The following is a 13645-nucleotide window of genomic DNA, read 5'->3' on the forward strand; positions in this document are numbered from 1 at the left end:
TCAACATCAACTTTTGAGGGAGGAAAGAGGGAAAGAATTGTTACAGACAATGAGCATCATTTCATTTAAACCGCAAAAGTAAATGACGCTACATTGAAGATTTGATGAAAAGTAATGACAACATAAATCTTGACAAAATAAAGGATATTATGGAAATTCAAGATTTGTAAGTCTATCACTAATGTATATGGTTACCCATCGAATGTAAATGTCTGGTTAAATTAATCACATGACATTCTTTAGGCGATCTTTTGGACAAGTTTGAAGGAGGTCAGCCCATTTTTGATAAGAAGACAAGATTGCACCACCTGAAGCCCTCAAGTGACGTACAAGTACAGATGACTACAGTGACAGAAGCCCCAGATGACCGTATGCCGAGTAACACCATTGGTGATCTGCTGAACTTGCACGTATAGAAGTGGAACAAAGTGCCAAAAGATGTGTTTCCGATTCACCCGATACGTCAAACACTGCATAGGAAGCTGAGTGAGTGATATTGTTGTTTTTCATTGCATCATTTCACCCTTTTTTATAGGTATGCCCTCTTTACTTATGTTTTCCTCTCCCTATTTGCAGTTCAGATGACCTGCCACCAACCCCTGCAGTGTCCCCTAGGACAAACAAGAGTTTGCCACTAACGTGGCTATATCCCCCGCCCCTGTTGCAGAATTTATGACATAATTAAATCTGAACAAACCCTAACCTTTTTTAACCGAGGTGGAACTTGTCATGGAAATTGTAAAAAAAGAAGAGTTTGGAACCTAAGTCTATCTTGCTGCCATGGAAACGTAAAAAAATAAAAATTTCTAAAATTTCTAAATAGCAAAAAGCACCAGTTCAGCATGTACCTGACAAACCTGCAAAGTTTCATGAAAATATATTGAACAGTTTATGAGTTTTGCTCCGGAAAGAACCCTACCCTCACAGAACCTAAGTCCATCTTGTTGCCAAGGAAATGGAAAAATAAAAATTTCTAAAATTTCTAAATAGCAAAAGGCACCAGTTCAGCATGTACCTGACAGACCTGCAAATTTTGATGAAAAAATATTGAACGGTTTATGAGTTATGCTCCGGAATCAAACTCTACCCTCACAGAACCTAAGTCCATCTTGTTGCCATGGAAACGTAAAAAATAAAAATGTCTAAAATTTCTAAATAGCAAAAGGCACAGGTTCAGCATGTACTTGACAGACCTGCAAAGTTTGATGAAAAAATATTGAACGGTTTATGAGTTATGCTCCGGAATCAAACTCTACCCTCACAGAACCTAAGTCCATCTTGTTGCCATGGAAACGTAAAAAATAAAAATGTCTAAAATTTCTAAATAGCAAAAGGCACAGGTTCAGCATGTACTTGACAGACCTGCAAAGTTTGATGAAAAAATATTGAACCCGTTTCTGAGTTATGCTCCGGAAACGAAACGTGACGGACAGACGGAGCCCGTTTCTATATCCCCTGCCAACTTTGTTGACAAATATATATACATACTCGATTTTCAGTGCAAGGTCAGAACAGAGAAGAGTTGAAAGGACAAAAGAAAAGCGAATTGAATCGCGAGCGAAGTCAGGCAAGTATGTATCATATATAGCATAATCCTGAGTATACTACGTTAGTTGTACTTCAGAATATTGTTAAAAATGCCTCTGGACTGGTATGCCATGAATACCAACGTATTCCAAGGTAAACAAGAGTCATCAGAAAGATGACAGATCCCCCCGGCAGCTGTCTGTAAAGTAACCACTAGTAAATGTGCAATTCTGTATGTAATGAGTCAACAGTTGAATGTTCTTTAAGAAGCATACATTATTTACCCACTGAATGGTTTTCGAATTCTGGCCCGGAAACGAACCTATTTCCCAATGGAGTCTATGTCCAACTTCTTTCCATAAAAATTGTAAAAAATAAAAATTCGTAAAAAAAAATAATATCAAAAGGCACCACTTCAGTATGTGCCTCATAGCTTTGCCAAGTTTCAATCAAATACACTGAATGGTTTTCGAATTCAGCCCCGGAAACGAACCCCATCCCAAATTGAGTCTATGTCCAACTTCATTCCATAATAATTGAAAAAAAATAAAATTAGAAAAATCCCAAAATATCAAAAGGCACCACTTCAGTATGTGCCTGATAGCTTTGCCAAGTTTCGATCAAATACACTGAATGGTTTTTGAATTCTGCCCCGGAAACGAACCCCATCCCCGATTGAGTCTATGTCCAACTTCATTCCATAATAATTGAAAAAAATTAAAATTAGAAAAATCCCAAAATATCAAAAGGCACCACTTCAGTATGTGCCTGATAGCTTTGCCAAGTTTCGATCAAATACACTGAATGGTTTTCGAATTCTCCCCCAGAAACGAACCCCATCCCAAATTGAGTCTATGTCCAACTTCATTCCATAATAATTGAAAAAAAATAAAATTAGAAAAATCCCAAAATATCAAAAGGCACCACTTCAGTATGTGCCTGATAGCTTTGCCAAGTTTCGATCAAATACACTGAATGGTTTTTGAATTCTGCCCCGGAAACGAACCCCATCCCCGATTGAGTCTATGTCCAACTTCATTCCATAATAGTTGAAAAAAATTAAAATTAGAAAAATCCCAAAATATCAAAAGGCACCACTTCAGTATGTGCCTGATAGCTTTGCCAAGTTTCGATCAAATACACTGAATGGTTTTCGAATTCTCCCCCAGAAACGAACCCCATCCCAAATTGAGTCTATGTCCAACTTCATTCCATAATAATTGAAAAAAAATAAAATTAGAAAAATCCCAAAATATCAAAAGGCACCACTTCAGTATGTGCCTGATAGCTTTGCCAAGTTTCGATCAAATACACTGAATGGTTTTTGAATTCTGCCCCGGAAACGAACCCCATCCCCGATTGAGTCTATGTCCAACTTCATTCCATAATAATTGAAAAAAATTAAAATTAGAAAAATCCCAAAATATCAAAAGGCACCACTTCAGTATGTGCCTGATAGCTTTGCCAAGTTTCGATCAAATACACTGAATGGTTTTCGAATTCAGCCCCGGAAACGAACCTCATCCCAAATTGAGTCTATGTCCAACTTCATTCCATAATAATTGAAAAAAAATAAAATTAGAAAAATCCCAAAATATCAAAAGGCACCACTTCAGTATGTGCCTGATAGCTTTGCCAAGTTTCGATCAAATACACTGAATGGTTTTTGAATTCTGCCCCGGAAACGAACCCCATCCCCGATTGAGTCTATGTCCAACTTCATTCCATAATAATTGAAAAAAATTAAAATTAGAAAAATCCCAAAATATCAAAAGGCACCACTTCAGTATGTGCCTGATAGCTTTGCCAAGTTTCGATCAAATACACTGAATGGTTTTCGAATTCTCCCCCGGAAACGAACCCCATCCCAAATTGAGTCTATGTCCAACTTCATTCAATAATAATTGAAAAAAATTAAAATTAGAAAAATCCCAAAATATCAAAAGGCACCACTTCAGTATGTGCCTGATAGCTTTGCCAAGTTTCGATCAAATACACTGAATGGTTTTTGAATTCTGCCCCGGAAACGAACCCCATCCCAAATTGAGTCTATGTCCAACTTCATTCCATAATAATTGAAAAAAATTAAAATTAGAAAAATCCCAAAATATCAAAAGGCACCACTTCAGTATGTGCCTGATAGCTTTGCCAAGTTTCGATCAAATACACTGAATGGTTTTCGAATTCTCCCCCAGAAACGAACCCCATCCCCGATTGAGTCTATGTCCAACTTCATTCCATAATAATTGAAAAAAATTAAAATTAGAAAAATCCCAAAATATCAAAAGGCACCACTTCAGTATGTGCCTGATAGCTTTGCCAAGTTTCGATCAAATACACTGAATGGTTTTTGAATTCTGCCCCGGAAACGAACCCCATCCCAAATTGAGTCTATGTCCAACTTCATTCCATAATAATTGAAAAAAATTAAAATTAGAAAAATCCCAAAATATCAAAAGGCACCACTTCAGTATGTGCCTGATAGCTTTGCCAAGTTTCGATCAAATACACTGAATGGTTTTCGAATTCTCCCCCAGAAACGAACCCCATCCCCGATTGAGTCTATGTCCAACTTCATTCCATAATAATTGAAAAAAATTAAAATTAGAAAAATCCCAAAATATCAAAAGGCACCACTTCAGTATGTGCCTGATAGCTTTGCCAAGTTTCGATCAAATACACTGAATGGTTTTCGAATTCAGCCCCGGAAACGAACCTCATCCCCGATTGAGTCTATGTCCAACTTCATTCCATAATAATTGAAAAAAATTAAAATTAGAAAAATCCCAAAATATCAAAAGGCACCACTTCAGTATGTGCCTGATAGCTTTGCCAAGTTTCGATCAAATACACTGAATGGTTTTCGAATTCTCCCCCAGAAACGAACCCCATCCCAAATTGAGTCTATGTCCAACTTCATTCCATAATAATTGAAAAAAAATAAAATTAGAAAAATCCCAAAATATCAAAAGGCACCACTTCAGTATGTGCCTGATAGCTTTGCCAAGTTTCGATCAAATACACTGAATGGTTTTTGAATTCTGCCCCGGAAACGAACCCCATCCCCGATTGAGTCTATGTCCAACTTCATTCCATAATAGTTGAAAAAAATTAAAATTAGAAAAATCCCAAAATATCAAAAGGCACTACTTCAGTATGTGCCTGATAGCTTTGCCAAGTTCAATCAAATACACTGAATGGTTTTCGAATTCAGCCCCGGAAACGAACCCCATCCCAAATTGAGTCTATGTCCAACTTCATTCCATAATAATTGAAAAAAAATAAAATTAGAAAAATCCCAAAATATCAAAAGGCACCACTTCAGTATGTGCCTGATAGCTTTGCCAAGTTTCGATCAAATACACTGAATGGTTTTTGAATTCTGCCCCGGAAACGAACCCCATCCCAAATTGAGTCTATGTCCAACTTCATTCCATAATAATTGAAAAAAATTAAAATTAGAAAAATCCCAAAATATCAAAAGGCACCACTTCAGTATGTGCCTGATAGCTTTGCCAAGTTTCGATCAAATACACTGAATGGTTTTCGAATTCTCCCCCAGAAACGAACCCCATCCCCGATTGAGTCTATGTCCAACTTCATTCCATAATAATTGAAAAAAATTAAAATTAGAAAAATCCCAAAATATCAAAAGGCACCACTTCAGTATGTGCCTGATAGCTTTGCCAAGTTTCGATCAAATACACTGAATGGTTTTCGAATTCAGCCCCGGAAACGAACCCCATCCCAAATTGAGTCTATGTCCAACTTCATTCCATAATAATTGAAAAAAATTAAAATTAGAAAAATCCCAAAATATCAAAAGGCACCACTTCAGTATGTGCCTGATAGTTTTGCCAAGTTTCGATCAAATACACTGAATGGTTTTCGAATTTTGCCCCGGAAAAGGAAATGATTACGGACGGACAGACGGACGGACAGACAGACAGACTGGCTGATCGCTTTATCCCCCCGCATTATATGCCGGGGGCATAAAAACTGTTGACACCTTATTGACACAGAAATGGTAGACCAGCAAGCTGCAAAATCAACAGCCCCTTGTAATCCAAACCAAATGACATTTTACAACCATGCTAAGATTTATGTATTTTTCAGAGAAACATTGTGTGCGGGATCCTACGAGCGGGTGGCGGTACCAACTGAAAAAGGAAGGACAATCCTGTTTGTTGCAGAGGTAAGGTTTAAACCTCATCGTCCCCTTTTTAATTACATGTACAAGAAGAATGAAAATACTTATATTGTTATGTATATCTGATATAATTCAGGCACAAATACTTGTTTTTATATTTTATATTATTTCATATAATTTATATTTAAGATGCTGACAGCGGGATCCGCAACTCACCCTTGAAGTTTCATAACTAAGACAACATGCATCGGGACACAGGTATCCAGATGTGGCAGACATTAAGAAGATTTTCAAAAGCGACATTATTACCACACTGGACACGCCAAGGACTATTCAGTTAGGCAGTCAATGCTTTTTTGCAATTTTGTACATTTTTTTGCATGACAACATAGATGTCCGTCCATGATGTTATAGAATATGGTGGTAGGTTTGTACATATAATTGAGTATAAATATATAAATTGAGTAGATATAGGTCTTCAGCAACCCATGCAAGGATATACACAACCGTCACATCAGGTCGACGTACCCGGGCGTGTAGTATCTGCCACAGTCTCACACACACGTCGGAGTTCTGCTTCTTGACGAGCAAGAAGGACACAACACTCCACCCATACACACACAATCACGACTCACCTGGACGACCACGCAATATCATTGAGGGAGACGAAGTGTGCAACAACTTTAACGACAGAGGTTGCAAAAGGGACGCCTGCATCTTCTCCCACAAATGCATCAACAGCCGTCAAGCAGGGCATTGCCAAATGGGTTGCCCTAAAACTACTTTCCGTAAAGAGAAGAGAAAGTGACTGGTAGCGTCCACGCCTATAGATACGAGGCACTTGCAGAAGGAATTACAAGGACACCCCGACAGATCGTTTGTGAACACTTTAATTATGGGACTGCAAGACGGCTTCCATCCACTCATTGAACCGTTCCCATGACCAAATTAGAATGTAAAAACAATTTCAGTGCCAGGAAACAACCGGACATGGTTACAGCAGCTGTTCAAAAGGAAGTAACCAATCTCTTTGTATCGGGTCCTTGGGGTGCACCCCCATTCAGGGGGTTCAGAGTGAGTCCCCAACACGAATCTCATTTGAAAAAACACCCATAACACCCAAAACATAGTGTTAAGCCAAAGCTGGAAATGGCAACTTACCAGCACACCAGGTCTTAAAGGTCGGGACATTGCGTACTTGAAATCAGATCAGAACAAGGTTTGCTCTGGTTCATGGTATCTTGTCACCAATGTTGATGGCCCATGGTGCGATGTATGCAAGTTTGTTGGAACACAACAGCGAGACACTGCATATCGTGTCCAGTCTTCAGATGTCTATCATATCTCGCCAAACCCTGCAATTTTTTACTATTATAAATGTCAATGAATCTCCAACCATTGGTTTAATCTCAGTTTTACTCCTGTAGAGAAGGAGAAAAGGATGTCACGCCAACATTGTTTGTGGTTGTTATAATGGCAACTTACCGGAGTTATCTCCCTTATTTACTGCGGCACAAATGATGCAAAACGTAAACAGTTGGACAAACATAGACAAACTGTGATTGAACTAGCTACATTGTATGGGGGCACCACCGCGCACTAAGACTATCATAAGTTGTTTGCTGCCAGAGTGGCTTCTTATGCGGAGCAAGGATGCAGCAGTCGATGGGACATGAGGGACACACATTTGTACGGGCTGTGTTCTTCAGGTCGACGTTCTAGATCGTGTACCATGTGCTACAGCATCACCCATGGTACAGACTTGTGTCCCAAGCGACGTACCAATAAAATTAGGTCTAACCTGTTCTTGGACAGAACTGTCATCTCCGATAGGCAGGGTATGACAGACAGAAACAACACCAGGGGACGGCCTCGAGTTAAGTCGAACCGACGTGAGGTCTGTTATAATTTCAACCACCAGGGCTGTGCAAGACCGAACTGTGTGTACCTTCATGTGTGTCTCAATTGTTATGCCTAGAACCACGGACAGGTTAATTGTGTGATGTCTCCCAATTCTAGACGGAATACTCAATGTTATAAAGTGATAGCTTATGGTTATGTGGCCTCCACTGGCAGTTTGGGGATATTTTACCAGGGCTTCAATTACTTATTCATGCTATTCCTTGCTTAAGTATTAACCCTTTCTAAATCCATTTTTATTTTATTCCACTTTTTATAGATCCAAGATGTCAGCAACCATGTAAAACCACATGTATTGATCCAATATTTGTGAACCAGATTTGAGCCATATAAATTGACTTTTGCACCTGAAATGACTTGTTTTCAACTGTTATTAAAACTTTCCAAGGGACCACGCAACAATCCTCATGGATGACAGACTGTGCTCTGTGGCAGAATAACTTCCAGTGGTTGCATCAAGAAATGCCAAAGATACAACAGTGAATTCATTCATCCACCAAGGGCACCATTGGACATGGCAGTGAGACATCAAGAGTTGAGACAGTTGTCCAGACAGAGGACAAATCAGCAACAGGCATTTGGGACTAATAGACCTTAGTGTCAATTGTGAAGAGCTTCCAAAAACAAGGCACGTGACTGCCTGTCCTTATCTCATGGCCAGTGACCTCAGGAGTAAATTGCAGGACTTAGGCGTAAAGTTCTGACTTCCTGGAGCAGAAAGACGCTGCATCAGCTGTATGCAGAAAATACGCTTTTGTCTCACAGACGACGAAATGTGTGATCCTGTCCCACTTTCACTGTGACGTCATCATAACCTTATCCAATCGACTCCACGGCCGCGATGCCACGACTGAAGAGATATTAGGAAGGACAGTATTTGAGGTCACCAAAAATGATGACAAACCTGGATTATCTGTCGAAGATCACGAATTTCTTCAAATCATGGACCAGGAAATGTATAGAGGCACAAGTGGAGACTGGGTCCCACCACTTCCATTCAAGTCCCCAAGACCACTCCTTCCTAACTGTTGTGTATTGTATAAAAGATATAATACCATGACCAGTATCGATCCACAGACTCTGTACTTTATCAGTGCCAATACTTGCATTCGAATTACCTCCCTTGTTTGTTCTCTTTAATACGAGATTGTTATGTAAAATAAAACCGAATGGTTTTTCATCCGCCAGTGATTTGGGTTAGTTATTTGGAAACTAAATGTATACGCCAGTGAAAACGTAACAATTTGGCGACGACGATTGTTTTTGTTCACGCCACTAGTGACAAACGAACTTTTAGCTATAACGGCAGCCATTGGAAACATTGAAGCGTTTGATGAGGTGAACGGCACATGGGATGTGTTTGCTGAACGCATGGACGCGTATTTGAAGGCGAATGCAGTTGAGGAAAACTTACTTGTGAGTTCATTTCTGGCTGTAATTGGAAACAGAACTTATACTTTACTCTGAAGTCTTGTATCACCGGCGAAACCGGCAGATAAATCTTTGGAGGAATTGACGAATGTTTTAAAGGAACACTACAGTCCGAGACCTGTTGTAATTTCTCAGAGACATGATTTAGAAACCGGCTCCAAGAAACAAGTGAAACTATCGCAGAATATGTTGCTGCACTTCGTGAGTTGAGTGAATATTGTGATTTTGGGACAAATCTGAATGACCAATTACATGATCAGTTAACTTGTGGTCTCAGATCGGATTCTATACAAAAGAGACTTTTGTCAGAAGATGCGTTGACACTGGAAAAAACATTGAAGATTTCAGTTTCCCTTGAGACAGCTACCAAAGACACTCAAGAATTACACAACAAGGTAACATCAAGTAAACAAGTTATCAGTAAAGAAGAAAACTTTCCACAGAGATAAGCATGACAAGAGTCACACATATCCACGCTGTAGTCACTGCTCCAAGACAAATCATCATGCTAATGACTGTTGGTTCAAAGACATTGAATGTTACAAATGTGGCAAACCTGGACACATTAAAGCTATCTGTAGATCTAAACCATTAAGATCAGATGGGAGGAAGAAACAAGGTTATGACAAACACAGGTTCATCATCTAGATGAAGAACAAGGTGACGATATGAATGAACTTCCTCTTTTCTATGTGAAATGTCACGACCTCGACAACATTTGGGTGTATTCGAAAATCCACAACAGAGAACTGAAGATGGAGCTCGATACAGGATCAGCCTTATCGATCATATCAACCAAAGAATATAAATCTAGATTCAGTGATCTCAACCTGAACAAAACTGATGTTGTTCTAAAGACTTATACAGGTCAACCAGTTAAACCTGAAGGGGAGTTAGGGGAGTTAGACGTTATCGTCGAATATCAAGGTCAGAGGGAGGACTTAGAGTTGTATGTGGTTGATGGTCCAGGGCCGTCTTTACTGGGAAGATCTTGGTTACGCAAGATACAGCTTGACTGGCCATCGATTAAAAAGTTAACAGCCGTACCCAGAGAAACTAAAGGCGAGTTACAGGACATTTTACAAGCTCATGCACTAGTGTTTCGCAAGGAGCTTGGAACAGTGAAAAATGTTAAAGCAAAGATTGAAGTAGAAGATGGAGTGACGCCAAAGTTTGTTAAAGCACGACCAGTCTCCTATTCTCTATGCCCAAAAGTGGATGAAGAAATTGACAGGCTGGTACGGGAGAAAATCATTGAACCTGTTGACTTTAGTGACTGGGCAATGCCAATAGTTCCGTGGTTAAGAAGAATGGTAAAATAAGACTTTGTGGAGATTTCAGAGTCCAGAGTTACCAGTTAGCATGTGATGCCTCTACATATGGGGTTGGTGCAGTGTTATCGCATGTCACCAGGAATGGAGAAAAACCAATCGCCTTCACCTCCAGAACATTAACGAGCACAGAGCTCAACTATGCTCAAATCGACAAGGAGGCTTTGGCCCTGACATTCAGTGTGAAGAAGTTCTCACAGTACCTCATTGGTAAGAAATTCACACTTGTTACAGATCATCACCCTCTCACTAAGATATTCGGACCAAAGACTGGTATTCCAACGTTAGCGGCAGCTAGACTACAACGTTGGGCAATTCTGTTGTCAGCATATGACTACAACATAGAATACAGGACATCCCAAACACCAGCCTTCTACAATTATCATGTGATGTTCTCTCAATGAGTAGCAGCATACATTGAGCATGGCAAAGCTATTGATTGGAGCGTGCATGATCAAAACATTTGGACAATTTGGATCCACGCAATTGGGATTGATGACATGCATCAACCAAGTCAGCGAGCCTGACCACCCGATCCCGTTAGTCGCCTTTTATGGCAAGCATAGTCACCTTTTATGGCAAGCATGGGTTGCTGAAGACCTATTCTATCCCGGATCTTCACGGGTCGAAAGATGTATGGGATGCAATTGAAAGCGTTAAGTCAAGTAACCCTGCTGATTTGACTGCTGTAATTGATGGAGAAAGCTACAGGGCACTTTGTGAAGAAGGCATGTTCCTTGCACATCCACACAATATAAGCACAGTATTTAATACTGATGGAATTCCCCTCTACAACTCATCTAAGGTGAAGCTATGGCCAATATTTTTGGCCGTCAATGAATTGCCACCATCTCTTGAGATTGGAAGGGAAAATATCCTGATAGCAGAAATTTGGCAAGGCAAAGGTAATCCACCTTTGAACAATATATGTGTGCACTTGGCGAGGAAATGTGTACCTTGTATGAGAATGGCAAATCAATCCAGCTTTCACCTGCTCGTGATCATCCCTTTGTTGTGAAAATGGCAGTTTTACTTGCAACAATGGATCTTCAAGCCAAAGCATATGTTTTAAATATGACAATGCACAATGCACAATGGAAGCTTTGGATGCAGTACGTGTGAGGAAGAAGGGGAAAGTGTGACTCAAGGAAGACGGTATGCTCGCCATTACCCCTACAAACCTTATTCTGAAAGACCTGATAGTAGAAAATCTGATGATATCAAATATCACAAGGGACCACAAGCAACAAAGACCAATCGTCTTAAAGGTATTTGTGGCATGACAGGCCTGTCATCTATGCCGTGGTTTGATGTTGTCCTTGGAGTAGTACCCAATTACATGCATGGAGTCCCTTTGGGAGTTACCAAGATGTTATACATGTGGTTGTCACCAACAAGTAATGGTGAACCATATCTTGTAGGAAAAAAACAGAACTACTGCCAACAGGTTGAAAAATATTTGCCCACCAGATTATGTGGACCGCTTGCCAAGAGACCTGGAAAAGAATTATAACCATCTGAAAGCAACAGAACTCCAGGCATGGTTGCTTTTTTATTCAATTCCATGCTTAAATGGTTTATTGGATACTGTATACTTGGAACACTTCGCTCATCTGTTTGAGGGAATACACATTCTCCTTGGAGTGGGTGAGTGAGTTGGGATTAACGCTGCTTTTAACATTATTCCAGTCATATCACGGCGTGTCAGCTTAATGTGGGTGGAAAGCCCGAAGTGATGCAGGTCTTAGACATTTAGACACCACTTAGACATCACTTCGGTGAAACCCACGAGCACGGGTATGGTGCTGACAAACCTAGAAACATAATCAGGGCGAACTGGGATTCGAACCCACAATCATAGGTTTCTGGCGTGACAAAGGGACGCAACTCTGCACAGAGAATTGCGGCGCCTTAGACGACTGGGCCACCCGTGCCCCCATTCTCCTTGGAGATGGGATAAGTGAGGTCGATCTTGACAGGGCTGAGACATTGCTTGACCATTTTTACTCCAAGTTTGGAGAACTCTATGGAGAAGGTAGCTGTGGCTTGAATGTTCCCAATAATTGTGTTCATCTTGTGACCTTTGTAAGGAAATGGGGACCGTTGTGGGGATGGAGTTGTTTCCCATTTGAGGACATGAATGCTGACATTTTGAAAGCTGTCCATGGTACAGGAGATGTTACCAGTCAATATCTTCGCCTGAAAGAACTAAGAATGAAAATGTCTAATATCAGTCTGGAGGGAGTTAATGAAAAGACGTCAGATTTCATTCACAGTATGAAATCAGGAAATAACAAGTGTTGGAGAGGATTAAAGAAAATGAAGAACTGCCATAAAGCAGGACAGCCAAAACCTGTAACCAGCGTACCATGCACAGATAGAGAGATTCTGCTACGTCACAAATGCTTCCGGTGCACTTGAGATTGCGCAGAGCGATCGAGGGTCAGTGCGCCATTAACTTTCGAGTGTTGTGATTGTTTTTCGCTGTCAGGTACTTATTTTGACTAAAAGTTCTTAGAATTACTTGTACTTGCCCTCTAAGTGATTGGTTATGGTTGCGACTATAACTATACTCAACTAGCTGTTTTATTGGGCGTGAGGTCAGCGTGCCTGACCTATTATAGACATAAACTTTGACCAGTGTTGACTCGAGCAGTCCAGGAAATTAGGTCAATATGGCCGACATGCAGCCCACTACAAGTATGCCCAGGGGCAGTCGGAGTCCTGACCCTAGAGGGGTCAAGTGTAAAGAACGTGAATCGGTTCAAACGGACTTGAAGAAACTGTATTATTATGAAGGCTGTGATGAGGTGTCGGACCATGCTTACGCATCTCGGCCTGGCCCTTCTCGACATTTCCCATACCGTCCATCGGCGACACAGTCACGTGACACGACGACCTTGCCAGATCAACTCTTGGGAGCCTTCACTAGTGCCTTAAGGGACTTAAAATCGTCAATCTGTGACGGGTTTGCAGGCCTGAAACAATCGTGGACAGATTCCACAGAACCCTCATTTGACTTCTGTGATGAGAACAGTGTTTGTGATGATATTCCTGTGACTCGGGATCAAGCAGCAGAATTAGTTGCTCAATTTTGTGGTAGGTCAAATGAGACCCCTGTCACCCAAACCAGTGACCAGCCCCCACAGACATAGAACTGTGGTGTTTTTCAGGCACTTCACAATGATCTTATCAATAAGGAGCAGACAGCCCCTCCTGTAAATACCTTACTTGCTGGTATTGTTGATGACCTTCTCTTCAAGAAAGATAAGCCGGAGGATGGTCG

At 40.5% G+C, this 13645-nt stretch overlaps 1 protein-coding gene across 1 annotated transcript; it reads left to right on the forward strand.

Moving 5' to 3' along the window:
* Positions 1 to 9696: 9696 nt before the first annotated feature.
* On the forward strand, positions 9697 to 12824 carry LOC125373034. Its single transcript, XM_048383841.1, has 3 exons — positions 9697 to 10341; positions 11781 to 12006; positions 12290 to 12824. Exons 1-3 carry the CDS (start codon positions 9697 to 9699, stop codon positions 12778 to 12780), a joined length of 1362 nt encoding a protein of 453 aa, XP_048239798.1. The 3' UTR covers positions 12781 to 12824.
* Positions 12825 to 13645: the final 821 nt, after the last annotated feature.

This window comes from Haliotis rufescens, unplaced genomic scaffold (genome assembly GCF_023055435.1).
Source record: "Haliotis rufescens isolate VD_foot unplaced genomic scaffold, xgHalRufe1.0.p SCAF_5, whole genome shotgun sequence".
Taxonomy (NCBI): domain Eukaryota; kingdom Metazoa; phylum Mollusca; class Gastropoda; order Lepetellida; family Haliotidae; genus Haliotis; species Haliotis rufescens.

Bases quoted from the DNA above. Each gene is read 5' to 3' on its own strand.
- LOC125373034 (XM_048383841.1), top strand. From the start codon at position 9,697: ATGAATGAACTTCCTCTTTTCTATGTGAAATGTCACGACCTCGACAAC. The intron at 10,342-11,780 runs GTAAAATAAGAC...CATATCTTGTAG, and splicing joins TTCCGTGGTTAAGAAGAATG to GAAAAAAACAGAACTACTGC. The intron at 12,007-12,289 runs GTGAGTGAGTTG...ACTGGGCCACCC, and splicing joins ACACATTCTCCTTGGAGTGG to GTGCCCCCATTCTCCTTGGA.